Source organism: Bactrocera dorsalis, chromosome 3, assembly GCF_023373825.1.
Source record: "Bactrocera dorsalis isolate Fly_Bdor chromosome 3, ASM2337382v1, whole genome shotgun sequence".
NCBI lineage: Eukaryota > Metazoa > Arthropoda > Insecta > Diptera > Tephritidae > Bactrocera > Bactrocera dorsalis.
Window position 1 is genome coordinate 81,706,344 of NC_064305.1, and position 27,161 is coordinate 81,733,504.

Genomic DNA, 27,161 nt, shown 5'->3' on the forward strand with positions numbered 1-27,161 from the left:
ACTTTTCTAAACAAGAGTCCAAGTTTTTAACAATTTTTTAACTTCATATTCAGACCAGTAGCAGTTGAGATTTTCAGCAAGATCTCATATAAATTTGTCGATCCATACATCCATGCAGCAGCCACATTTTTAGAGCAACTATTCAACACTTACTGCCTACGCCTGAACACGTCACTTGCGATCACCGCTATGGCAAGCAATAAAGCAAAATTTATGAATGGCAACGTACATAAAATTAGTAATTAAAACTATTTTCATATGCACATTTATGGGCGCAAGCAATAAGCGCTCATAACTGAGCGAGCTTAAAGATGAGGCAATCTGTCGCAACGAAATGAGCGAAATGCATAGCTACATAATTTCCCAACAACAAGAACAACACGAGCGTCAAAACGCAATCAGACAAGCAAATGAACGTACAAGAAGCAAGATGCTTACAGCGATCGCGGCGGTGATTGGAACGAAGTGATGTCGATGATCATGCTGATCATGCGCATATCAACACCAGCTTTAAAGCAACAACAAGCAGCCATAAAAGCTGTGCGCATGCCATGGGGAGCGAAACACGCTTGATGACAGCCAGTTCGACAGCCAGCCGCAGCGGTAGGAAGGTAGCCGCTGCCAACGGCGGTGTCAGCAACATATTTCTCATTGCTGCTTGATCGCATTTAAGCAACGTTTATGATTATGGCACGCGATTGTCATTGCGAATTGTTGTCAACGCGCTGGCTGTCCGACTGGCTGGCTGGTTGGCTGGTTGGATGGCTGGCTGTGTGCCGTGTTGAATGCCTGTCTAGCTGCCGTTGGGGCAACAACAAATGCTCATGCGTAGCAAAGCAACACGCCAACATGACATAATGACAGCCCATACCAGTGCCATAACAATGCTGAAAGTGTTTGCTGCTGCAGCTCTTCTTGACGCAAACTATTTGATATAGATTATTTTTTTTTATTTTTATTTTTTTATTTTTAATACATTTTATTTTTAACTTAATTCATTATGTATATTATTTTATTATGCTTATTTTGGTTTACGCTTACAATGACAATTACAGAAAGGCAACGCATTGCCAACATATTTCACATTGCGAGCGCGCAGCGAATGTCGCAGCGGCAATAAAATAGGCGACACGCGGACGGACGGCTAAAGCGATATGAGGTGCGCAGAAACTGTCGCAAATGTGCAGACGCAGCGACAGCAAGACAGACAGACAAACAGACAGCGCGTTCGACAGCCAGTCAAGCCGGCAACTAATTGTGCGTAAGTGTAAGTATGCATACGCGCAAATGTTGCAGCAACATGCTGCACAGGCATATACGCACACAGCGCGCGGCATTTCTAGCCATTGCAGCTGTACCATAAAGACAGCGGAAACTATGCGCGCAACTTTAATGTGCGGCGCGCAAATTAAATGCTTACGCACAACGCGCAGCCGGTTGCCGCTTGCAGGCAGCGCTTTACTAGTCGCGCGACGCACTAAGGCTGGTGGCGTCAGGCAGGAGGCGCAGGTGCATTAATGGTGATCATCAGATGCCAACGCATGTAGCATGTTGCACATAGCGCAGCGTTGCACAAACACACATATTTTGTTGTCAGTTGCGCTGACGCCGCTACTGTGTCACACCTTCGTATCAGAATCGAATGCAGAAAAAAGGCGTTTAATGTGAAAAGTCTTTTGATTTCTATGTTTCATATGACTTTTATGCGCGCAATTTTATTTATTTTGCATTCAACGCGCATCTATACAAACGCCGCGCACATTTCACCCTGCAACTTCGCTTTTTATTCATTGGCGCGAATTAATTTTATTGCCCAATTACTTCACAGTACTTTGCTGCTGCGCCTGCAACACTTTTTGTACGTTCATTCTGCGCCCTTCCTGTGTCGCTGCGTTGACAAGTTGCGTGCAACAGATGTGGTAAGTGCACAATGGCAAGCAGAAACAACAAAACAAAAAATTTGGTTGACAACACGTCGCCAGTTTTATGTGTTCACTACTAGTTTTTGCCGATTTTTGACATATTGAAGCTATTAAAGGTTTGTCAACCCGCCGCCGCTGCAGTTTCAATGTTTCCCGTTGACGCCCACTGGGCGCGCATAGGCTCTTCCCTGCCGCGGCACTTCGCATTATTAACGCACTAAACACAACTAAGTAATTTTTATGTGTTTACAACAGTAAATTGTCAACAAAATTGTGCAGAAAAATTAGAGTGAAAAGTCAAGTGCTGCTGCATCCGAGACGCCTCTGTGGCATGGCGGTGCGTGTAACGCACGCAAATCTTGTAGCATGTGTTCTGAAGAATCGCATATTTTATGTGCACATTTCCCGCTATTTGCTTTTGTGTTGTCCTCTTTTTTCTAATCTTGAGTGTTAGACATTCACATATTTTCGGCGGCAAGCTAATTGCTCTATTTTGGCGGAGTTTAAACAAAAAAGCTTAAAAATTTATTTTTACATATTTACGTTTAATACTTTATGTTAGAGTTTACTTAGAAGCAGTGTTTTCATTGCTTAAAGATGAAAATATAGATAAATATGCGTTTATGAAGTCATTATTTGTAACAACAAGAGCGAATAATATTTTCGCAGGAAACCCCTTTCTTGAGACGAATCCGACGCTACAAGGTTGGTCCATAATTTCGCAAGAAAACCTTGCTATTCGATACTACATTTTCGTAGACTGTCACTGTCATGAGCCGAATCGGGCTCATAGTTTTATTTTAAGGAAGAATACGCGTCTCATCCTTTTAGAAAAGAGTGATATCGGCAGGAGCTTCAGTTCTTTGTTGTTGCCAGAAACAACCTTCTTCTTCGATAACGAGTGTCAGAAATTTATTCAGCAAATTTCAACGTGGTCACAGATCGGTTTTGATGAGTCAGTCTCAGGTGTACCGAAAACAGCTATCCTTGAGAATATCGCGACATTAGTCCCCTATCTTCTGTCGGTATCTCAAAAGTGTTAGTCATATACAGAGTGAAAATTTTCCATGTCAAAACTGTCAGGGTGCCACGTTAACCTACTCAGGACATAAGTGGAGCCTTGAGACAATTTTACACCCGCTGTTTATGTGCAATACGAAACGGTTTCTGAATTTCAATAAAACATGACTCTAAAGAAGTTCAAGACTGGTATATCGGTCAGAAAGGAGATGCCCTTCATTTTCTGGGACTTACAGGTCGTGATCTGCATCAACTACCTGGAGAAGGGCAAAATGGTTCAACACCGAACTGCAGACAAAATAGGAAACCTGAGGCGATTTTACACCCACTGTTTAAGTGCAATACAAAGGAGTTTCTGAACGTCAATAAAACATAAATCCGAAGAAGCTGAAGACTGGCTTTCAGTGAGTAAGGTGATGGCAACAATTTTGTGGAACTTACAGGTCGTGTTCTGCATCAACTACCAGGAGAAGGGCAAAAGCATTGGTCGGACTTTTTCGATTTAAGCTCTATCCACAGATTCTCCAGGTTTGGAGTAATTTCTGTTTTTTTTTTAGAAGCGTGAAAAATCACCTTGAAGTAAAGATTTGGCTGGAATGTAGGAGTTATTGCGGTCATGTATATATATTTCGAAGACCTCGCGAAATCGTATTTTTCCGGAAAATATATTCATTATTGCAGACTAGAGTTCTTCGTATTCGACTAACTGGATTAGATTAATTTTGCAGTATACGGAAAGTCGTAAATTTCCGACTATCCGTTTAACTGTTCATTTATTCGAATACTGACAGCAAATCAACAATTCGAACGGTCGCAATAGAACAACTTAAAATTATTAGAATAACCTGAAAACTGATTTTTCGAATATCCGGTTTGTAACTGTTAGTATGAATATCAACCTGTAAATATTCGAATAGTTGAAACATAAATATTAACCGGTTAGTATTTATGCTAACGGTTACAAACCAGATATTCGAATAATCGGTTTTTCGAATTCTTATTGCAGACAGTAAAACAAAATATAACACCCTTCAAATAAGAAAATTTACACATAATTTTGATCGTTAAGTTTGTATGGAAGCTATATGAGTTAGTGATTCGATCTAAAAAATATTTTCAAAAAGTTTTCCATACAAAGACTTGATTTTTATCGATCAGTTTGCATGCCGACTATATACTATTGTGGTGCAATATGAACAGTTCGTTGGGAGAATGTACCGCTACTTTCTAGAAATTCAGACCTATAACATAGATTACCCCCTTACTAAGGAAAGAAAAACTGCTTTTACCAAAAAGAGATGTTTGGCCTCAAAATTTTGGGATATCTAGCAATATTTCTATTCGTTGGATTTCTAAGGATATATTTTAAAAATATCTAAACATTTTTAAAAAATTAGATTCAATTTTTTAACTTTTCGCATTACTGTAGCAAACGGTATTTGTGAGTTTCTTATATTTTTTTCAAGAATAATTTCAAGTCAATAAAAAAATCCCTAGAAAAAAAGCAAAAACAGTAGCGACGTTATCATGACAACCAATTGTGTAGTTATAACCTAAAAGTGCGACAACGAAGGATCGATTTCCTCACTTACACATGCATGCACGTACCCAAAAACTAACTTGAAATGAGACATTTATCGTGCCTGTGTTCACACATTTTTGAAAACATTTTTTGAAACTACCAAATACGCGCATGCATATGTCAATGCCACCAATTCAAAAGCAATTGACGCACCCGAAAATGCGCTCACGTCAGATTATCCCGTAATTTATGATGATCGTCAGCAAGGAAAAAACGAACGCAAACGATCTCTCAAGGATTTACGGACATGCAAGCAGAGACAAGCGCTGCACATGCAACAGCAACAACAACAAGTCAAAGGTTAAGATGAGCTACAATTACACACAAAGCAAACAACAACAAGAAAAAACGAGAGATCAATCATCCGGCAGTAGGTGAGTTAATGAATGAAAGTAGCTACCGGGCATGCGGGGCAAGCAAACAAACCGATGCAACCAAACAACCAAACACAAACCGTAGATAAGTTGCCGTTGCAAAGCAAGCATGCGCTTAAGTGTGTGTGAATGGTGGCGGGTCACATTGCAGCAGCTGGATAGCTGGATGACAAAACGAAATTGTGTCATTCGTTTGTAGTGAACAGGATATTACAACAAAAAGTGAAATTGAAATGAAAATAAAGGCAAAGAATAAAACAGTCAGCAGCAGCGACAGACAACAAGGAGGGAGCATAGAAAAAATGTGATAAGAAGATACCGGAAGAACGCGAAAGGAAACTCAAGCACACCGGCAAACATACACACAAAAGCAATGCAACAAATGAGGCAACAGAGGAAGTGGCACAAATGTTTTATTTACTATTCGCTTATGATTGTTGTTGTTGCTGCTGTTGCTGACGCTGCTGTAACTGCCCATTCGTAACTGTAGGCTTTTTGTTTGCCGCTGCTGTTATCAAAATCACACATGCGCACACACGCACACATATTGGGGCTCTGGTTGCATACGAAAGGTGAAATGACAAGATGGAAAAAAATCTATCGGGAGGCGCCGGAAAATGCAACTGCAAACACAAATTAAAAAAAAATTAAACAAAAACATTTGCAGCCACAGTTGTTGGAGCATGTATATGTTTGAATGTATGTGTGTGTCTCTGAGGTTGCAACCGCACAGAAGTGCCACTTCCCGCGCTAAAACAATGCTATCTTCTTTTTTGCTATCAGCCGTGGAGGCAAATAATGATGGTAGTGTATACAGATGCAATTAATAACAATCTTACTGCTTGAAAAAACACACACACGCGCTGAAAGCGAGAATGAACGCTTGGAAAATGCAGCAACGAGCGCAGCATGTGGCTGTGTGGAAAGCCAAAGTGGCGATAGTAATGGTGCAACATGCATGCAAAGCAACTGTTCGATCAACTGGCTGGCGCACAGACCAACCAACCATCCCCACTTGACTGGCCAATACACCTGTTTACACGCTCTGAGCGTATGAATGTGCGTGTATGTGCTTATGCTAGCAAGGGAAAATAGGCGCATGAAAGCGCCCGAGGCCTATGACGCTGCCCCTTAAGAGCGCGGCGTGTTCGTATGTAAGCAGCTAGCATATTTGTATTATTAGCAGTGTTGTTGTTGTTTATAACAACAATTTGTGTTATTGGCATATGTGTTAAATGTTTTGTATGACGCGCGCTCAGCAAATAGAGGGTGGAAAGCAACTGTCGTATGAACGAAAATACGCAAAAAAACAAAAACAACACAAGCGAAATGAGAAGTAAGAAAGACCAACAGCAAACGGCTAATAAAGGGAGGGTGCCACAACGACAGTGAAGATGCTATCAGATAGATTTAAAAAACGCAATGTGCGCTGCAAAAACAAAACAGAAAAAAACAACATTTTTTATAAGCGACATATACTCACGTTTGGCTATGAGAGTAGCGTCAGGCCGTCAGTCAGGCAGCTCGTAAATGTCAACTTGTAGGTAATTGTAAATTATACAAAAACGATGCACTGTTGTCTAACCTTGAATATTATAATAATGTTGCTGTAAGCATTGCGCGTTGGCTGTTGGGTTAGGTCGGCCATATGTTTTGGGGCAACACCGCAAGAGCGGGAACTTGCGTAATCGCAAAGGGAAGTATATTATTATTTTATGCGAAAAGTAAAATATCACACTAATAAATTAGAGGAAATTTGTTTTTAATTACAAATTTTGATATGAATTTAATAAATCATAAAATTAACTTGAAAAATTACTTCGTTTGGGAAGTAATGATAATGGCCGCTAACAAATTATCTTGCATAAAACAGTGCTTTTCAGGAATTTCAGGAATAACGGGCGAAGTACGTACGTCTATGAAAGTATAAGTACAGAGTTCGGTGAGCAATAAACCAATCAAGCCGAGCGCGCTCGTTGCAGGACTGGAAACCATGACCTGGAAAAAACTTAAGTTAGAGAAAAACCCTTAATAAAACATCAAAATGTAAAACTTTAAAGATTTTTTTCGGGAAGATATGTCTTTCGCATAAAACCAGTATCAGCAGTATCAGTTATCTTGTCCTATACATAATACCAAATCTGTTTGGAGAAAAGTGAGATAAATAAGTCACGGCACTTCTACTCAACTGTCCAACTTTTGCCGCACTGAGACTGAAATATCTCCTTAACAACCCCTCAGTAAAGTTAGCAGCTGGGGAGGCTTAACAAATTGGTGGTTTACTCAAAACGCATTATCGATGTTTAAAAGTCTAGAGTTCATTATTTAGGAGTTTTATAATACAAAAATGGACCATCCTTCAAAGGTGTCCAAATGAGGTCATTACCTTTGATACGACGATCCGTTTTGTGCTAAAATACCAATAAAAAATGTTTAGACTCTCAAATACTTGCTTAATGACGCGTAAAAGAGATATGTTTTATTCATTTTTCTCAGTTCCAAAACGAATTGTAAAAGTTTGGTTTTTTTTGAAATCTTAAACTGACCTAACCTCTAAAAGAATATATAAGATCTTCATTTGTCGAGTAATATCAAGAAGAATGATGTGAAGCATTACAAATATCTGTTAAAAACGTAAGCAATAGAAAATTGATGGTCGCAAGTTTCTTTTCCCATGAAATAAGTATGGAAAATTTTAGTGAAGGATTTTTTACATTTGAGATTTTACACAAATCTAGTTTTTAGGGCTTTTTCGAAAAGAGGAAAATGTTAATGTGAGTCTTTAAAATCAAAACTCATTTAAATTTTATTTCATATGTGGTTACTGTTAATCTAGAATTTGACCTTAAAAAAAAATAATTTTGAAAGGCAAGTTTAAAGTAGGTATATTTTTCTTTTCCTAAATTTCATTCCGTAACATTAATTTTTTGAATACATGAACTTAAAAGGTCATTCAATATGATTACATACTCCTTGTAATTAGGTGACCTGATTTCTATGTTTCATAACTCATCCAGTCCCTTGAACTCCGAAGCTCCTATTTATATAATTCAGTCGAGTTCTAGATAGTGCTGGACAAAGGCATAGAAAATGTTCTTGCGTCTTGCATTTTCTGCAGGAAATTCTAAATACTATATTAGAATTAAAGATAATTTTGGAAATATTTTAAAATCCGCTACAATTCCTCAAATTTCACAATAATACAACGAAAAAAAATAAAAAAAATATTAACGACCATTGATTAATACCCAACAATACTCATATTAAAACGCCCCCAATATATTCAAAGATAATTACATTAAGCTGATACGATAATATGAGAAGTTTAAGCAGAATTAAACGTTGTAATGATAACAGTGTTGGAGATCAGACTAAAAATGAGAGTCCACCATAAAAGTTTAAATAAATATTTTGCAAAAGATTGAGTTGAGCTCGTAATGAAACGAATGACAATACAATAAATAACAGTTACATCTAGGCAAATACGGACCCATCCAAGTGAAGGAACGCAGAAAATACAGGGGAAGCGCACATGTGAAAAAACATACAAAAGTAAAAGCGGAACTGGATTAGGTAAAGATAACATGCAATTTGCAGGCGGGGGTGTACACCGCTCCACACGCGTTTTATCTCGATTTTTGTTTTCGTTTTCGCACTCACGACCAGACTGCGACAGATAAGCTCTTGGGTAAGCGCATGCAATCACAGCGACTAGCCGGCGCAATCCCAGTCGCACAAATAAATGCGAACTCAAAGCTGTCTATTCACTTTGTTCACCTGCTTTACACGAGCGTTTGTACTTAGTTACACATACACACACACACACATGCGAACATATGACATTGTTTGGTGCAAACTTGTCACCTGGTGTGGTTGCACAAATTTGGTGAGGGGTAAAGATGAACGCTGCTAACACGCAAATTGGCGATAAAGCTAGCGTTTTTTCATGCTTAGAAACCACACAAACACACACATACATGCGCGTGCAAGCAAAACTGTCGATATTGCTTTATGATTGTAGAGGAACACATAAAATAATTTAATTTAATAGTGGCAAGGGCATGATTCCGATTATCATATGAATAATCACTTGCACTTAAATAAATACTAATGAGCGTGGCTTATCTATTTTTTGTAGGTACATATATGTATGTATGTACATAGATATCCGACGGTGGGGAAGTTGTGAAATATGAGTGATTGCATGCACTTGAAAGAGTAGAAAGAGTATTGCTAAAAAAATTAATTCCAAGTGAGAAATAAAGATATTAGTATTTTCTTTTAATACTCCAAGTATAAAAATGACGATATTAAGCTTTAGTGCTTTTGATATTATAAATATAAATAAAAAAAATAAAATAAAAGTTTTCAAATTTGAAATATTTCGGGTTTCTAAGTGTAAATAATCTTTCTGAATTAAAAAAAAAAAATCAATTTTTTCATACATATAGGGTAGTCGAAAAAGTATTTTCGTATTTTGTCAATAGATGTCGTTGTAGTCGTATATCTCCAGTGCTACCAATCACATTGTGTCACACCATATAGTGTTGGAAAGGTGAAATTCTAAGCTTCATTTATCCAAAAAAATTAAATTTAGGAAAGTTGAAAAAAAAGATACAACTGAGCAAAAACAAGTGAAAATAATGAAGAAATTCGCTATAAAATATATAAAATTTTTGTATATAAAAGGGAAGAATGTCACGCAAGCCACCAATGAACTGTCTGAAGTGAAGTTTACGGAGACGATGCTGTATCAGTTCGTGTAGCACGACAATGGTTTGTACACTTCCGTTCTGGAAATTTCGATTTACATTGGTGAAAGTTTTACACTGATAGCATAATGTCTCTACCGCAGAAATGGCAAAAAGTGGTACACCAAAATGGTACATACATAATTATATATTTATTTATTATTATAAATATAAAAAACTTAAAATTTGATTAGAAATACGAAAAGACTTTTTCGACTACCCAATATAAAGGGTTATATAAAAAAAAATTAAAGCAGGTCAAAATTCAGTCAATCAATATCAAATATGACATTCTTCATTTATGTCTTGTTAGAGGTATTTTTTAAGTTTTTGCGTTTCAGATATATCCACGTGTACTCAGATTCATATAAGTCACCTTCTTTTATAACGTATTTTATCAGCAAATAAAATTTTAAAATAAAAAAATTATAAGTTCTAAAAGCTTAACACTTCTGCTTGGGATATAAACACAAATCTAATCAATTTCTTATTAACGTGACAGCTACGAAGTTTACGCTTATAACGGCTTATACGATAAACACACACATACAAACAATTGCAGATATAGCTATGAGTGAGCGATTTGTATATCCACGATAAAAAAGTAATAATTAAGCACACCAACACAAGGCATTACCCAAATATAGCTAAAGCTGATACGGCGTCGAAGGTAAATATTTACACAAATATAATAAATTGAGTTTTATAGTTGAATATTTTTTTATCAAAATCTCATTAGCAACTCATTTAACAAAGTTTGACATGTATGTGTAAGTGAGTGTGGGTGTGTGATTCTTAAAACCACTTGAATTTAAATTCAAGCAAAAATAGAACTTATGTGTGTATGTTTTTCCACTGCTGCTTCGTTCTTTCCATCTATCAATAAAAGTCACACATCTACATACATATGTATGTTAAAGTTGTTTATGATAGAATTGTTAGGGGTTAATCTAATCGCTTCACAAAATACATACATACAAATCTTCGCATATATGCCACCCTTGCACCGCGACCTTATCACAAGACCCAAGAATTAATGCCGTTATTGACAATTGACCACCACGGTGCTGATTCTAAGTTCATGTTGTTTTTTCGAAGATAAAACTTGCATGCAAACAATAACAACAAATATATGAAATTTTTAGCTTTAACTTTACCAGGTGTCTTAATTTTCAATGGAGCCGCTAACTGGTGGCATCCAAGGAATTTATTAATTTATTACATACATACGATGTGGGGAATTTGTAAGTTAATATGATTGATTAAGAGGGATTTCACAATAAAGTAAACAACGCAAAAATAAAACGAAATTTGGCATTAATTAGTCGGATTTATTGTGATTAAGGCTAAGCTCTTAGTAGTTGGAACAGCAAAATGGCTGTTATCGCTGGCTGACTTAAAAAAATTTAAATGAAAAACAAAAAAATAAAAAATAAAAAATTAACAAAATGTTGACTATTTTGATGGAAGACCACTTGAATAAGGCATAATAGTTGTTTACGAATTTTTTTATAAAAAAAATTTTGAATTCAAAGTTTGAGTTTTTGAGATATCTATTTGAAATTTTTTACATGTCGTTTTCTACTAAAGAAGCCGTTTATTTGTCAGAACCGCTGTTATCGAGCCACTCTATGATATAGCTTCCATACAAACTGAACGATCGGAATTAAGTTCTAGAATGAAAAACTTTTTTTTGCGAGATTTTTTTTTTATAAATTTTGGCATGGGTTATTGCCTAAGGATAAATATATACTTACGTCGATGGCCAGGCAGCTCTTAACACACACATGCATATATGTATGCAGTGTTGAGTGAAGTGGACGCGTTTTTTTTACGCTCTTGGATTATTCGCTGAATAATCCTAGTGTTTCACAGTGAAAACACTGGTTTTTTGTGCTAGGACTTACCGGAATTCCGGACGATTCAAGTGGATATTAAACCCAAAGAAATAGATAAGTACAATTTAACTTAAAGGGGGTTATTTGCAAAACCTGCCCCTTTTCGCGGCAAATTTCCAAATTTTTCGGTAATGACTTTTTGTTTCCCCTAATAACAGCGAATCAAACGTGCGCTTATTTTTAATTTGCCGTTTTTGCTTTGATCGATCAGCTGTTCTCCGTTTTCTCTTTTCCGCTTTTTTCTCCATTTCGTTTTGCTTTTGGTTTAGGCATTGCCAACCATTTATAATATAAGTTAGGTTTTGGCGGTAGGGACTGAACGTACTCTCTTACAGGTGTACCCAAACTATTTTCTCACTGAGGTATGGCCTCCGAGAATAGTATGAGGCGTACACCTGAAAATCCTTTTCGGAGGAATTCGAAAATTCTGAGAACGCCCCCAAAAAGCAGAAATGAAGAATCCACCGCTTACGGATCAACATTTAGTGAAACTACTGACCGGGCAAGCAAAGGTGAAGAGAAATCACTAAATAATGAAGCCCCCAACTTTTTCAACAAGTTGGGTTTGCAAAATTAAAGAATTAGAAAATATGATGGCTGGTCAAAGACACGCAAACCAGGCAATGCGCGATTTACTCAGTAGCATAATGTGCTTATATAATAAAGCCGAGAAACCGGTGAAAAAAACTATGGTTGAGAAAGCAACACAGCTTTCTCATATTTTCAAAGAGACGAATACCCCAAAGCGACTGCGAGAAGTTTCGGGAGAACTACCGCCCACAAAAAGCCAAGAAAGGCTATTGATAAGGTGCAACAAATGACCAGCGAGGCCACGAATGTGATAGAAATTGCGGGTCAACATAACTCATGTGAAAAATAGGTGGATGTTGTTAAAAAGAGAAAGCCGGAAAGCTGTCAGTGAAGCGTCAGCATCCATAATGACAAAATTGAGACTTTTTGAACAAATTAGGCGTCCGTCAGCCCGCACGATAGAGGAGACTTAAATGTCCTGTCCCTCCCACGAAGTAATACTTAATCGGTGGTCCCGTGGGAGAGTCTTGAGTTGGGAGTAGGTTAGGTTTAGCGGATTAAAGTTCCGCACTCCGGCTTTCGATGCTTCCCCCTACTATAAAAAAAAAAACAAAAAAAAAAGCAGCTCTTAAAGCAATAATCTCCCATCGCATTATGTCAGGAGAATGTCCTTAGAAACAGGGAAGCAGTAGATTTAGTGGCTGCCGAAAAGCGGCTGCATATATATTATACTAGGTTCCAGGCTACAAAGGAGTTCCGGGAAACGATGCGGCTGATAAGATTGCCAAAACTTGCGTCTGTATGATTACCGGATAAGTACAGGAAACACGAAAATCACTAAAATTATATATAATTTACTAAGAAGACGGCTGTTGGCCTCTTGACAGGTCACAACCAAGTGGTATCACATGCGGTCGAATGGGCATAAGTGATAACGATACATGCAGAAAATGCAGAGAAGTTACCATGAGAGAGACGCTGAACACCTCATATGCCTTTGTCCAGCACTATCTAGAAACTAACCGAAGTATCTTAGAGCTTCATTAAGCCTCCCTTAAAGTTCGCAAAATACGTTGATGTTTTGTGTAACAAATTCTTAACTTCAAATTGAGCTGAACCTCCATTTGGCATTACTAAAGAGCAATAGATCTACAATATGTATGGCATGATAGCCGATCAGTATAACCTAATCTACTCGTATTGACTAAGGCAGTGATGCAATGTCTTTAGAAATTGTTTAGGTCGAACTTCTATAAAATATAGCTGTCATACAAACTGAATGATCAAAATTTAGCTCTTGTATCGAATCATTTCTATTTGTGAAGAGTATTATGGCTTCGCTGGAACCGGAGTTGACGACTTCTCCTGTTATTTGGTTTAAGATATCAAGAGTTGCTAAAATCACTGTCGCCAGACGAGGTTCTCTGAAAAAGGTGACTCCGAGAGTTGACCCAATAATCTAACTTTTATAACAAAATGTAAATATAAAGCTATTTTTTGTCTGGTAAAGCCGGAAAGTAAGAAATTCGTGTGTTTTTCATCACTCCCAGAATAAAATGCAAAACTTAGGTATTTTATGGTGCTAGGCTCGCATAACTTATTAAATATATTTAAAGAATAACTTCTCTTTCAATTAAATATTATTAGAAGAAAATATTTATAAAAATTTTGTTTTTAAAACTATAATTTTAATATTTTTAATATATTAAAAAACATATTTTCAAACATCTAAATATACCCTCTTCTTTTTACGTATAAAGACTTTCACATATACCCATATAACTATTATTCATGTACATATATCTACGCTGTGAATTGTATATCCTTAAGCATAACAGCATGATTCATTGACATAAGTACACATTTTTTTTACTAACTAAGCCGCAGTAGTGCCTGGAGCACTTCCTTTCTCTTGTATTAGATTCCGGCGACTTCCTTTTATAAAGCACGCAAGTGTGTGATGCGGCAAGGAAATATGCATGAACATACTTACATATGTGTGTGTAAGGATATATTTATTTATGAAGGTATGACAAATTTTAATCTTATTAGGCTGTCTAATCTCCACGTTTGTAAAAATATACAGATGTGTGTACAGTTGCACATATACGCATCTTTGGTAAGCCATATCCTTTTACCTCGCGTACAAACAAATAAAAGTGCATAAATACGTATTTATAGATTTCTTGCTTAACTGTTTGACTGTGCATGATAATTTCTATACATTTGTCAAATCAACAGCAATTCGATCTTTGGGTTCCAATTGACAACATGGCAGTGCGATGTTTACACGCAACAAACATATGAGTTGAATGAAAAGGTGCGTTGTTACTATATGTTATGTATGTATATAACGGGTGATTTTTTTGAGGTTAGGATTTTCATGCATTAGTATTTGACAGATCACGTGGGATTTCAGACATGGTGTCAAAGAGAAAGATGCTCAGTATGCTTTGACATTTCATCATGAATAGACTTACTAACGAGCAACGCTTGCAAATCATTGAATTTTATTACCAAAATCAGTGTTCGGTTCGAAATGTGTTTATCGACAAATTTTGTTCAGCGATGAGGCTCATTTCTGGTTGAATGGCTACGTAAATAAGCAAAATTGCCGCATTTGGGGTGAAGAGCAACCAGAAGCCGTTCAAGAACTGCCCATGCATCCCGAAAAATGCACTGTTTGGTGTGGTTTGTACGCTGGTGGAATCATTGGACCGTATTTTTTCAAAGATGCTGTTGGACGCAACGTTTACGGTGAATGGCGATCGCTATCGTTCGATGCTAACAAACTTTTTGTTGCCAAAAATGGAAGAACTGAACTTGGTTGACATGTGGTTTCAACAAGATGGCGCTACATGCCACACAGCTCGCGATTCTATGGCCATTTTGAGGGAAAACTTCGGACAACAATTCATCTCAAGAAATGGACCCGTAAGTTGGCCACCAAGATCATGCGATTTAACGCCTTTAGACTATTTTTTGTGGGGCTACGTCAAGTCTAAAGTCTACAGAAATAAGCCAGCAACTATTCCAGCTTTGGAAGACAACATTTCCGAAGAAATTCGGGCTATTCCGGCCGAAATGCTCGAAAAAGTTGCCCAAAATTGGACTTTCCGAATGGACCACCTAAGACGCAGCCGCGGTCAACATTTAAATGAAATTATCTTCAAAAAGTAAATGTCATGAACCAATCTAACGTTTCAAATAAAGAACCGATGAGATTTTGCAAATTTTATGCGTTTTTTTTTTTAAAAAAGTTATCAAGCTCTTAAAAAATCACCCTTTATCTTTGTATGAGCTGAAGATCACTCTGCGTTCTACGCAAATTCCTTACTCATTTCCTTGCGCACATTTCATCCTATTACCACATTTCCTTTGTTTTGCTTCAATGTTCGTTTATTTGTATGTAGTTACTTGAGAGATTTGTCTACATAATCCTATAATGTGCGTTGATTACGGTGACACGATCGTATTACTAGATAAATTATACCTTGCCGCTTTCTGTCCTACAGCTTCTATTTACCTAAGCTATGATCATAGGTTTCCCGCCGATCAAAACTTCATGTACGAGTATGAGCTAGTAGCTAAGGGTCATGTGCAACTCGCGGTGATCGTGACGGGTTGATAGCTAATTTGTTGGAATGTAATTGTCAAAAAAAAATTTCTGTTGATATAATCAGTTGATATCAACGGTACAAAGGAATAGCGGTGTAATGGTAATAAGGATATGTGCGACATAATTAGTGAAGCATGAGCAGCCTTTAGAGTCTCTTCGGTTCAAATTCGGGATAAATTTAATGTCGATTGATTAATGATGTTATCTGCGTGTCGCTAAACAGTTTTGGGTTGCTTTAGATTTTTTTGAAGCTCACTCGAAAATGTTGACAGTTAAGTTATTTTCAAAAAATTTAAAAAAAATTTGTTAAAAATCAAAAACAAAAATTTAAAATTAAAAAAAAAAATCTTAAAAATAAAAAAAATATAAATTTGAAATATATACACCCTCAGTCGTCTAAACTCGCTATCCCGCACATTCCGCTCACATTTTATTAAATTGAATTAAAATTTTTTCACTTTTTTCTCTTTCATTATATTGTCGCTAATGTGTGACTTTTGTTGCGATCAGGCAATAGCCCTTTCACAACGATCAACTACTCGTCTATTTAACACAGCGCAACACGTTCGTTGACATTGTTGACTAGCGCTGGTGACGGTGCTGTTGCTGCTGGTGGCTTCTTTTCTCAGCGACATTAATTTTGTGTCGGATTTTAAGCCGGATTTAGTTAAGCAGCTCAACTTTGCGCCAAACATTAAAGCACTTCCTCCTTTACCGTGCACGCTCACGCTTATGATCTTGCTCATGTTACATGACGATCACCGTGAACGCGTACGATCGCCAAGTTCTACAAGCAAGCTTCACGCATATACACAGCTAGTTTATTATGCCTCTTGACTCATACATATGTACACATGTATGCATGTATTTAAACATACGGCTTAGTTTCCATTGGCATTCATTCATTTTCTTAGCTTATAAAAACTTAATCTCTTTTGTATATGCTGGCATGATCACCTCTTATGCCATTATGATCACCTGTTACTCCCAGGCGGCAAAGCAGACGCATATGTAACGCTTAAGCATACATACATATGCATATATTGAATGTATATGTGTAGTTACATACATTGGAAGTCTGTAGAGTATATCTACATACGTTGGTCATTAGCTATCGGTGGTCGCCAACTACGAACAGCCAACCGGCAAGCGACCATCGGCAAACTAATGCAGCCAACTTGAGCGTCTTATGAACTGATCTTTGTTTACTTTTCCAGTCACATAAATGCAGGTGTGTGTGTGTGTGTATGCACGTAGAAGCCTAGACACTGTGGAGGGCGACAACCAACAGCGTGTCCGCCCATCTGCTATGAACAACACACCGCTCTCTTTTCCCCCACTGCGTGCCGTCGTCCACTTAGCAAAAAACAACAAAAAAACGAAATCCACATGAAAGCGTCTTGAATTCGCTGATAGTTTGCACGATCATGTCTGGAGCTTAAGCCTTCATGCAATGCGATTTTTTCCCCACCGTTGATCTGTTTGTTGTTATTATTATGGCGCGCACTTAAGTCACTTATACGCTTGGTAAGTCCCTTACCATACTTGTGTCGATGCGTGGTAGTTTTGTTGTTTTTGTTGTACGGTGTAAATAAGTCGGCAACCAGTAAGTAGTTAATACTTTAAATAAATCGAGGTTACAGATTTTCTCTGACTTCCTTCTCGCGTACATGACTGCCATTAGTGTTCGCGCCGTTTTCCCTTCCAAATAAGTGATCAAAACAACAACAGATCATTTTTCGAGACTTAGCTACTGATTTTTTCTTTATTTTAATTAAAATCATTGGTAGTTGTTAAAAGGAGAAAGAGAAATCCGTCGATCGACCATCGCGCCGATTGGGGTCCGAGTAGATTTGAGTTTAAATTTAAGTCAGTTGATTCGTGTTGAATTCATTTTATAAATACACACAAGCATAAATACTTATAATACATTACATATGCAATAACAAGCAAATATATATGTATTTATGTGTTATTATTTGTGTGCTAAGCGCGTAGGGGCGTATTAAGAAAATCGGCTTTCAAATATGACTTGTAAAAATGCACGATTTGTAGAAGCTTAGTAAATTTTCCATGGTTTCTATGATCTTTGCTTGTTGTATTCGACTGTTTAGCCGATTTCATTAACCGTTGTTACGCTTATGGGATACCTTAGGCACTTTATTGAAGCCCAAAAAATATATACATATGAATTTAATTATTACAAAATTTTATAAAACTAAGCATGCTTCGAATTAGTATTTTGAAATGTTTAGGATAAAGTAGCAGAAAACAAAAAAAAAAATAATAAAATAAAATGTTTTTGAAAAAAAAAGATTTTGAAAAATAAATATTTTGGAAAAAATATTTTCGAAAAATACTGATTTTGAAAGTAAAACACAGATTTTGAAAATAAACTGATTTTGAAAGAAAAACTGAGATTTTTTTTTTAAGAAATTTTATAAATTTAAACTACTCTTATTAAAACAAAATGGTTATATATTGGTTATGTAGTGGTCATATCTGACAGTGGAAGCTGAAAACTTATGCTAAAAAACTCAATCGTTATATCGTTTTGAAATTTTGTAAACATCATTTTCTCTTCAAGAAGCTCCTCATTTGTTGGAACTGCCGATATCGGACCATTATAACATATACCTGCCATACAAATTCATCGATCGGAATCAACTTCTTGTATGGAAAACTTTCACATTGGACAAGATATATTCACAAAATTTGGTATAAATTATTTTCTAAGGCAACAATATAATCTCTGAAAAAATTGTTCAGATCGGATTACTATAGCATACAGCTTCCATACAAACTGAACACATAGTTACTAACATAAATGCACATGTGAAGGGTATTTAGCTTCGGTGCAACCGAAGTTAACGTTTTTTCTTGTTTTGATGATACGTTGGTTTGCATTTTAGGTGGCGATATATACATATGTATTTCTTCGATTACGAGTAGTGGAAGGAGGAAATTCATTTTATTTATTTTTTCAAAAATTCTTGAGAAACTTGAAAAGAATCCAATTCTTATATAATTTCAACTAAGCTAATACACAATTCATAAAAAAAAATTATAGTCAGAATTTCATGAAATTACAAAAAAAATACTAACTAAAATTATATAGTATGCTAACCAAATAAAAATCATCAACATGCTTTCAGATGAGCCGCGATAAGCTCAATAAAAAGTTTCTAGTCGTTTGCAGCTCCCAAGAGCCTCAGTAAATCTCAATGAGCTTTTATATGTATATAAATACATATGTACATACATATATGCAATAACGTTTCATTTCATTTAACACACTGCAATGAAATTTCCCCCACAATCTGCCATGCATCACATTCTCATACACATACACGCGTACACCTGAACACACACCAACACCTTTGTACGTAAATCCAAGGAAATGACTTTGTACTATTTACCGAAATTTCTAACACCGATACACCTGTGTCACGCAACCGGCCTCAACCGGCAGTGAAATATTAAATCAAATCGCAATTAATGACATTGATGCACTGAATTTTCTTATGATTTTCTTTATTTTCGTAATTCGTACAAAAATAGATTTAAAGCAACTACAGAAACACATGAAATATAAATAAAATGTAAAGCGTTCACAGATGGGACAACAATTGCAAGCAACAACAACAGCGACATGTAGGCAAAGCAGACATGGTGGAGGAGAAAGACGAGGCAGTAGCAAATCCGCTGAAAAAATCAACTAAGAAGTGTTGAAAAAATAAATTAACACGCGTAATCATTTCGTAATCACACGCACCGAACGAAATGATACAGGCGAATGGATAATAAACGAAAATCAAGCGCAATAAAGCAGGCACCAGAAATACAGACACACACACGCATACATGCAGCGGCAAATGAAACACCTTGTTATAGCGGCAAAGAGTACGAAACCATAGGTTTACACATATATATATATGTGTATGGTATGCATGTGTAGTTATGTATTTTCAATCGCTCAGCCGCACATTTCATTGAGCTTATTAACTGTGTGAAAGATTAAATGAATTGTGGATATGCCATGCTGCTGCACGTATGTACCTACAAATATGCGTACGAACACATGTACCGGAGGCATTTGCGTCTTTTGGGAATTAGAGGGGAAAGTGTGGTATATCGAAAACATGATTTAATGAACGAAAACATTTAATGACATTGTTAAATGATGACAAACGCGGCGGCGACAGTAGCAGCAAACATCACGAAAATATATTTGTAGTTGCACATATACATATATACATACATATGTACAAACTTGGGTATGAACATATGTATTTACACACTTTCCAACAGCCAGCGGATCTCGCTAAGACGTCTAAGCCCCCATAGGATTTGTTTGTTTTTCCAAATCATATTTTCCTCCAAGCACCTATCATAATTTCACAATTCACCAGAAAATAGAGAAAAAAGCCGAGATGCTTAAATTTAGTTGGAAAATAAGAAAATCAATAAAGTAAAATTTAGAAAAACAAAAACAACAACAACGAATGTATACCAATCATATTGAGTGGCTGGCAAAATGAAAGCAACAAGTTTGACGAGAATTTATGGCATACTAAAATGACACAAAACACTCGCACACTCATACACACATACATATAAATATGTATATACTTACATATAATACGTATGGATTTGGTGTGTGGCAAATATTTCTATTTATATGTTTAAATAGCTTGGACGATTTTGACTTATAATTAGGCGACGCCACCAAATGAAAGCAAGGTGGTCGAAATTGGAAAAGCGCGCAGACAGATTTGAGGTAAGCATTACAGAAAAACGAAATAAAGCAGATTTCGAGCTAGTTGTTAAATTTTTCTAATTAATTTTAATTAAGCGATTTTCCACCTCACACTTCTTTGTATATATTTAGTAGATAAGTATTACCGATTGCGTCATTAAAGCGCTTTAAAAACCCACCTAAGCAGATCTGTGAGCTTATGTCCGCTGCGTGACTATAAATCTGCTGCACTTGCGTATGCCACAGATTGCTAATACAAATCGTATACAACCAATACTCGAAAACATACGAACACTTATCCACACACATGTATAAAAAATCAGACAGCCAAGTGGATTAAAGTGCGCTGGAAATCTATTTCGTGCTCGCAAATCCGCTGAGACGAAATTGCTTAAAGGCAAGGTGCGCACAACGCGGTTGAATGGCCAACGCAAGACGAAGGTTAATCCAAAGCAGTGAGCAGAAATGCCAGTGAAGTGTGGTTATAAAAAATATATAAAAAATCGTCGCATGTCAGAATTTAGGTGAATCGGTTTGTTGTGTAATGTAACTAGCGAGCAGCGTGGCCAACAATGTTTAAAAAAAATATTTAAAGAAATATTTGAGTTAATTTATTTTAAATATCAAATGCCGGATTGAAAAATACAAACAAAAACTTCAGTTACTGGATTGAAAAATAATAAATAAGGCTTTTATATAAAATGCGGGACTAAAAAATTAAAAAAAAAAATACCTGAGTTAAAAATGTATATATTTTTAATTTTTAAATCCAAATACCGGCTTGAAAAAAATTAATCCTCATATAATTAAGAACAAAGTAAGCAATAAGATTTTTTTAAATATACACATACATATGTATATGTATACAATCATTATATTCATTCCGTTTCGTATAATTTAATGCGGATTACGCTTAATCCGCAGATTTAATGCAAAACAATAACAAGTTTTTAAGAAAGAACTTATTCGGTAATCGACTTATGATTTTATAATATAAACTATACTGATACCATTAATGTTTTAAATGAAATAAAGCTCCAGCCGATCAATCGCAGTTCCGCCGACCCAGTTCTAAAATTGTAGCACATACTAGAGTGTAAGAGAAACAAGAAAAAACGCTAACTTCGGTTGCACGAAAGCTAAAATACCATTCATGAATAAGAAAGTTTCTATACTTAAGCCTGGTTTTGATGGATCGGTTTTTATTGCAGCAATAAGCTATATTCGTCCGATTTAGAAAATTATTTCAAATTTTGTGGTGATGTTTCAGATAAAAAGGTTTTCCATATGAGGTCGTTCAGTTCGTATGGTAGCTTTATGCTATAGTGACCGAAAATTTGGGATGGCCTTCACTCCCTCAGCGAATATTGTTTTTTTTTCTTCGATCGACTGAAAACGGGTTCCACGGAGCGGCAATTTCAGTTTGGAGAACCACAAAATATTACACGGAACCAAATCTGGTGAATACCGTAGTTGTTCGATGGTATTCATTGCGTTTTTGGCCTTAAATTCGGTCACAATCGTGGCTCGATGCCATGGCGCATTAAGATCTTGAAAAATCCATAAATTGTTCTTTCACTATTCCAGCCGTTTTCGACTGGTGTTCTCACGTTAACGTCTAAATAAGGCATAATTGAACTTTATATTGACCATTTGTTGCTCCAGAACCAATTCATGATGCACCAAACCGCCACATGTCGAAGAAACAATGATCACCTTGATTTTTGAGCGGATTTGGTGTAGTTTTTTGGTTTCAGCTCGTTTTTTTCCCCCATTCCAATGATTGTTGCCTTGTTTGCACGTCAAACTCATAAACCCATGTCGGCAGTTCTAATCCTCTCCATGAATATGGGATGGGAACTCGCACAGACAAGCATGTCAAGTTTACGATACTCTTTTAGAAGAAAATTCAGCTTTTTCGGTACGAGTCGAGCAAGAACGCGTTTCATACCCAAAATATTCACAAAACATTCGAACGAATTCGCAAAAGATGCCATCCATATAACACTTGCTTGTCGATTTTTAAGCACTATAACCTTCACTATTTTAATATTTTCATCAATTGAAAATGTCGAAGGTCGTCCAGAACGAGGTATGTCTTCAACGATCTCTCGACCGTCTTTGAAGTCTTTGTATCACCTAAACCTTTTCCAACATTGGCAACAATTTGACGCACGAAATTTGGTTAGAAATACAAAATTACTGAGATGGACCGACTTAAGCAGTTGCTGTAAACAAACTGGTTGACGGCCCGGACTCATATTTGGCATAGTATTTTAGGGCAGGCCTACCAACTTAGCAAAATAATTTTTTTTTTTAAATACAAATATCATTGAACTGGAGAATTTAATTACAATTTCCGCGTAAATTTTGGCACAATATATATTCTTCAAAGCTTCTTTCCGGGTGTTATAAGCTTCGAGCTAAATCTAATATACACATTTCAGAGTATAAAAAAATATATCTACTAATATCTGATTATGTTTTTAAATATTAAATTATTGAATTATTTGTAAATTAAATAAAAAATACAAACCAAAGAGCATATTCGAAAATAATATTTATTAAATTATTGGAATTTGATTCCATATATAAAAAAATCGCCAAAAATATTTATCTGATAATTAAATAAAATATAATTGCTGGGTCGCTAAGCGCTTACAGGAAACAGTATTAAATTAAATTATTTTGATTAGAGAATTCCAGGAATGATATTAATCAACAGACTTGAAGCAATAGTCTATTTTTGTGTGTTTTTAATTTTACAAGCACTCTTAATCATGGTATATTATCGCCATTATTTTATATAAATATGACGACATTGTAAACAACTAGAACTTAGTGAACAAGGGATAAGGAAGGGCTAAGTTCGGGTGCAACCGAACATTTTATACTCTTGCAACTTACAAGAATCGAAGCTAAGGAAATAACTTAAAATGTAAAATGTCCACCAGAGGTTCTAAGCAATGTCATATCTAAATATACTATACATATATAACTCATACACTCATACACTTACCGATATATTCAGTCGAAAGTCAACTATAGATATTGGGGTCCACATATTCGGCACCTAGAGGCTTCAACAGTTTTGTTTGGATTTTGGGAAATTTTAGGTCCTAAATGCAAAATTGTATCCCTTGCATCTTGATTTGTGTACTGGAAAGTGAAGGAATCGAGGGGATTTAAAAATTGTGGTATATGGGAAGTAGGCGTGGTTGTTGTCAGGGAACGCTCATACCAAATTTAAAAAAAAACATCTTAATTTTTACTCAAGTTACAGCTTGCCCGCATAGACGTCTCTTTATCCTGATCATTTTCATATACATAACCCTATATTTATTTCGATTATTTTTAGGTGTTATGTTCAACCGTTAGGTGAACAAAACTATTATACCCTGTAGCAACATGTTGCTAGAATATAAAAATGAAAATATTATAGTATTAACGTCAAGATTAGCGGTCTACGTTAAAGGTTTTACAAAAAATTTGGTTTTCAACAATCGAACCATTTATTGCAAGTCATAATTATTTATCAATTAAAATCACAGACGCTTCTAATCTTATCTATTTAATAGACATACAGTTACAACAACCCTATGGATCTATTAGCAGAATTTTTTATTAATAAAGCATAAACATCCGTGCGTATTCTTCACGTGATTATCTCTATCTGCGGCTCTATTTGTGATAAAGGAATTGAAAACAAGAATATATTTGTGCATAAAAATAACTGTCGGCCAATAACGTATATAATCAGATATATGTATATGCATATATACATATATGTATATATGTATGCGCAATTACCGCTGTATTCAAATTGCTGCCCCATCGAGTCAATTCAAAAGCCTTCGACAAATTATGTTATAGATATTGAAATCATAAGACTCTGCGTATGCCCTCGTATGCTATAAAAGCCATAAAAAGTTACAGATTTATACATATGTTATATATGTATATACATATATGTTCATATATATACATATATATGTAAATATATATTTATGTATGGTCTACAAGCCTATCCTCATCCACTGTCTGTCTGCTTATTGTCTTCATATTTTCTTCTTATTGCAGTCGCCGCATTTCCCGCGCTCAACTAGCTTCGTATCGAATCGAATTGGGTCCGTTTAAATTCCAGTAGCCTAATGCGCATGCATTAAGTGTCAAAACTTGTGCGGCACGTTTACTATGTATGAATGCATGTTTGTATGGATATAACTATAAAGGCATAATAAAAAGGGTTTGGAGATATGCACCCAGTAGAGAAAAAGGTATAGTCGCTTAAGCCATCGGTATGCTAGTATGAGTAGTTCCATCATTAGCTTAATATTTTGGAATTTGAAGCGTTCAATTAGTTTTAAGAATGTGAAGAAAAATAAATAAAATTTTCCGTAATGAATTAAGTCGACTAAACCTATTTTGCATATTGCTTATGACTATCATTCTGTGATCATGGAAACCATCAAACGGCCAAAGCAAGGCTACAATCTCCGAAGAAATTGTTCGGATTGGGCCACTATAAATTATAACTGTCATGCAAAATGATCGATCAAAATCTAGATAAAGACCGTTTTATACGCTTTTATGCTATAATAAGTGATCTGACTCTGACTCTCCTACTTGCCACAAATTTATTTAAGTTTTTATGCTTCGACTAATTTTTTACAATATTGTTTTATTCACTTATTCGTCACCTATTCGCCACCAGTTAGCTATATTGATCTTCTATAATTTGAAAATTTACGCTTTTATGTCTTAAATCGTTTAACACCTTCTAAACTTTTATGCTCAGTGCCATTTGTACCTAATTCGTTCACAGATTTATTATTTAGTTTCTATGGCACATATGGAACTATCCGCTTATTTGTATTTTCCATTCACATTTTAGACGTTCTTATGCGGCTTTATTTATCTCAGCGTGCCTTTATTATTCTTGTTGTTGTTTTTCCTTTTTATATCGGTTAATATTCATAGTCGTTTGTTTTCTGCTTAGTATTTTCCATTCACCTCATACACCCGTTTGTTGGCATTTCATACTTAATTTCTCTGTTGTTGTTGTTATTGTTGCAGTTTAAGCTTAAACACCTTCCACACCTCTCACCGGCAGCGGTTCTTTACGCTTAAACTCAGCTTAAATCTGCATTCCACCTCTGCCACAGTTCATAAGCAACCCATTGTTATTGTTGTTGTTGTTTGAGAATTTGTTTTTATTGTGATTATTGTTTGAATGAATGTGGTTAAAGCTTATTAATTATTCAAATCCGTTGAGATTATAATAATTTATAACGATAAGTTGTCTCGTTCATTTATGGCAAGCGTTAATACGCTAAATCGGTCATATGCTTGCATAATTTATATTACACACATATGGAAAGAGTGTACCCGGTTGGGAAAATTTACTGTTGAGCACTTGGTGGAATAAGTAGACGCGATTCTTACCAATATCCCCTTTTCTGCGAAAATGTTTGACAGATCAGCTTCAAATTTTCGGAGAATATTCTAAAATAACGGGTGATTTTTTTGAGGTTAGGATTTTCATGCATTAGTATTTGACAGATCACGTGGGATTTCAGACATGGTGTCAAAGAGAAAGATGCTCAGTATGCTTTGACATTTCATCATGAATAGACTTACTAACGAGCAACGCTTGCAAATCATTGAATTTTATTACCAAAATCAGTGTTCGGTTCGAAATGTGTTTATCGACAAATTTTGTTCAGCGATGAGGCTCATTTCTGGTTGAATGGCTACGTAAATAAGCAAAATTGCCGCATTTGGGGTGAAGAGCAACCAGAAGCCGTTCAAGAACTGCCCATGCATCCCGAAAAATGCACTGTTTGGTGTGGTTTGTACGCTGGTGGAATCATTGGACCGTATTTTTTCAAAGATGCTGTTGGACGCAACGTTACGGTGAATGGCGATCGCTATCGTTCGATGCTAACAAACTTTTTGTTGCCAAAAATGGAAGAACTGAACTTGGTTGACATGTGGTTTCAACAAGATGGCGCTACATGCCACACAGCTCGCGATTCTATGGCCATTTTGAGGGAAAACTTCGGACAACAATTCATCTCAAGAAATGGACCCGTAAGTTGGCCACCAAGATCATGCGATTTAACGCCTTTAGACTATTTTTTGTGGGGCTACGTCAAGTCTAAAGTCTACAGAAATAAGCCAGCAACTATTCCAGCTTTGGAAGACAACATTTCCGAAGAAATTCGGGCTATTCCGGCCGAAATGCTCGAAAAAGTTGCCCAAAATTGGACTTTCCGAATGGACCACCTAAGACGCAGCCGCGGTCAACATTTAAATGAAATTATCTTCAAAAAAGTAAATGTCATGAACCAATCTAACGTTCCAAATAAAGAACCGATGAGATTTTGCAAATTTTATGCGTTTTTTTTTTTAAAAAGTTATCAAGCTCTTAAAAAAATCACCCTATATATGTACAATCGAAATATCCAAAAACCGATTTTTGAAATTCAAAAAGGCATATAATCTCCCAAGAAACAAAATTTAGTTTTTTTAACTAAGAGATTAGTGTGAATATATAAAGAGGTCTTAAATAAACATAATTTTCATGCTTTGAAGTTCTTCTGTGTTCCGTAAGAGACCTAGTTTAACAATACGGGATATTGTTCCAAGCTGATGACATACCATTATGTCATTGTTCTTTAAGTCAATGAATTCAGATTTCAA

The 27,161-nt window shown here is 35.9% G+C and overlaps 1 protein-coding gene across 2 annotated transcripts in view; it reads right to left on the minus strand.

Moving 5' to 3' along the window:
* LOC105230035 (uncharacterized) overlaps window positions 1-27,161 on the minus strand; it is a 148,604-nt gene that overhangs the window by 105,471 nt on the left and 15,972 nt on the right. Inside the window, exon 1 of one of the 2 annotated variants that reach the window (XM_049450740.1) lies at window positions 11,407-11,547. The exons of the other annotated variant lie outside the window; for it this stretch is intronic. Coding sequence (XP_049306697.1) covers window positions 11,407-11,442 — 36 coding nt within the window. The 5' untranslated portion in view covers window positions 11,443-11,547. Of the gene's footprint in view, window positions 1-11,406; window positions 11,548-27,161 lie in introns of those variants that run through there. 2 annotated transcript variants of the gene reach the window in all.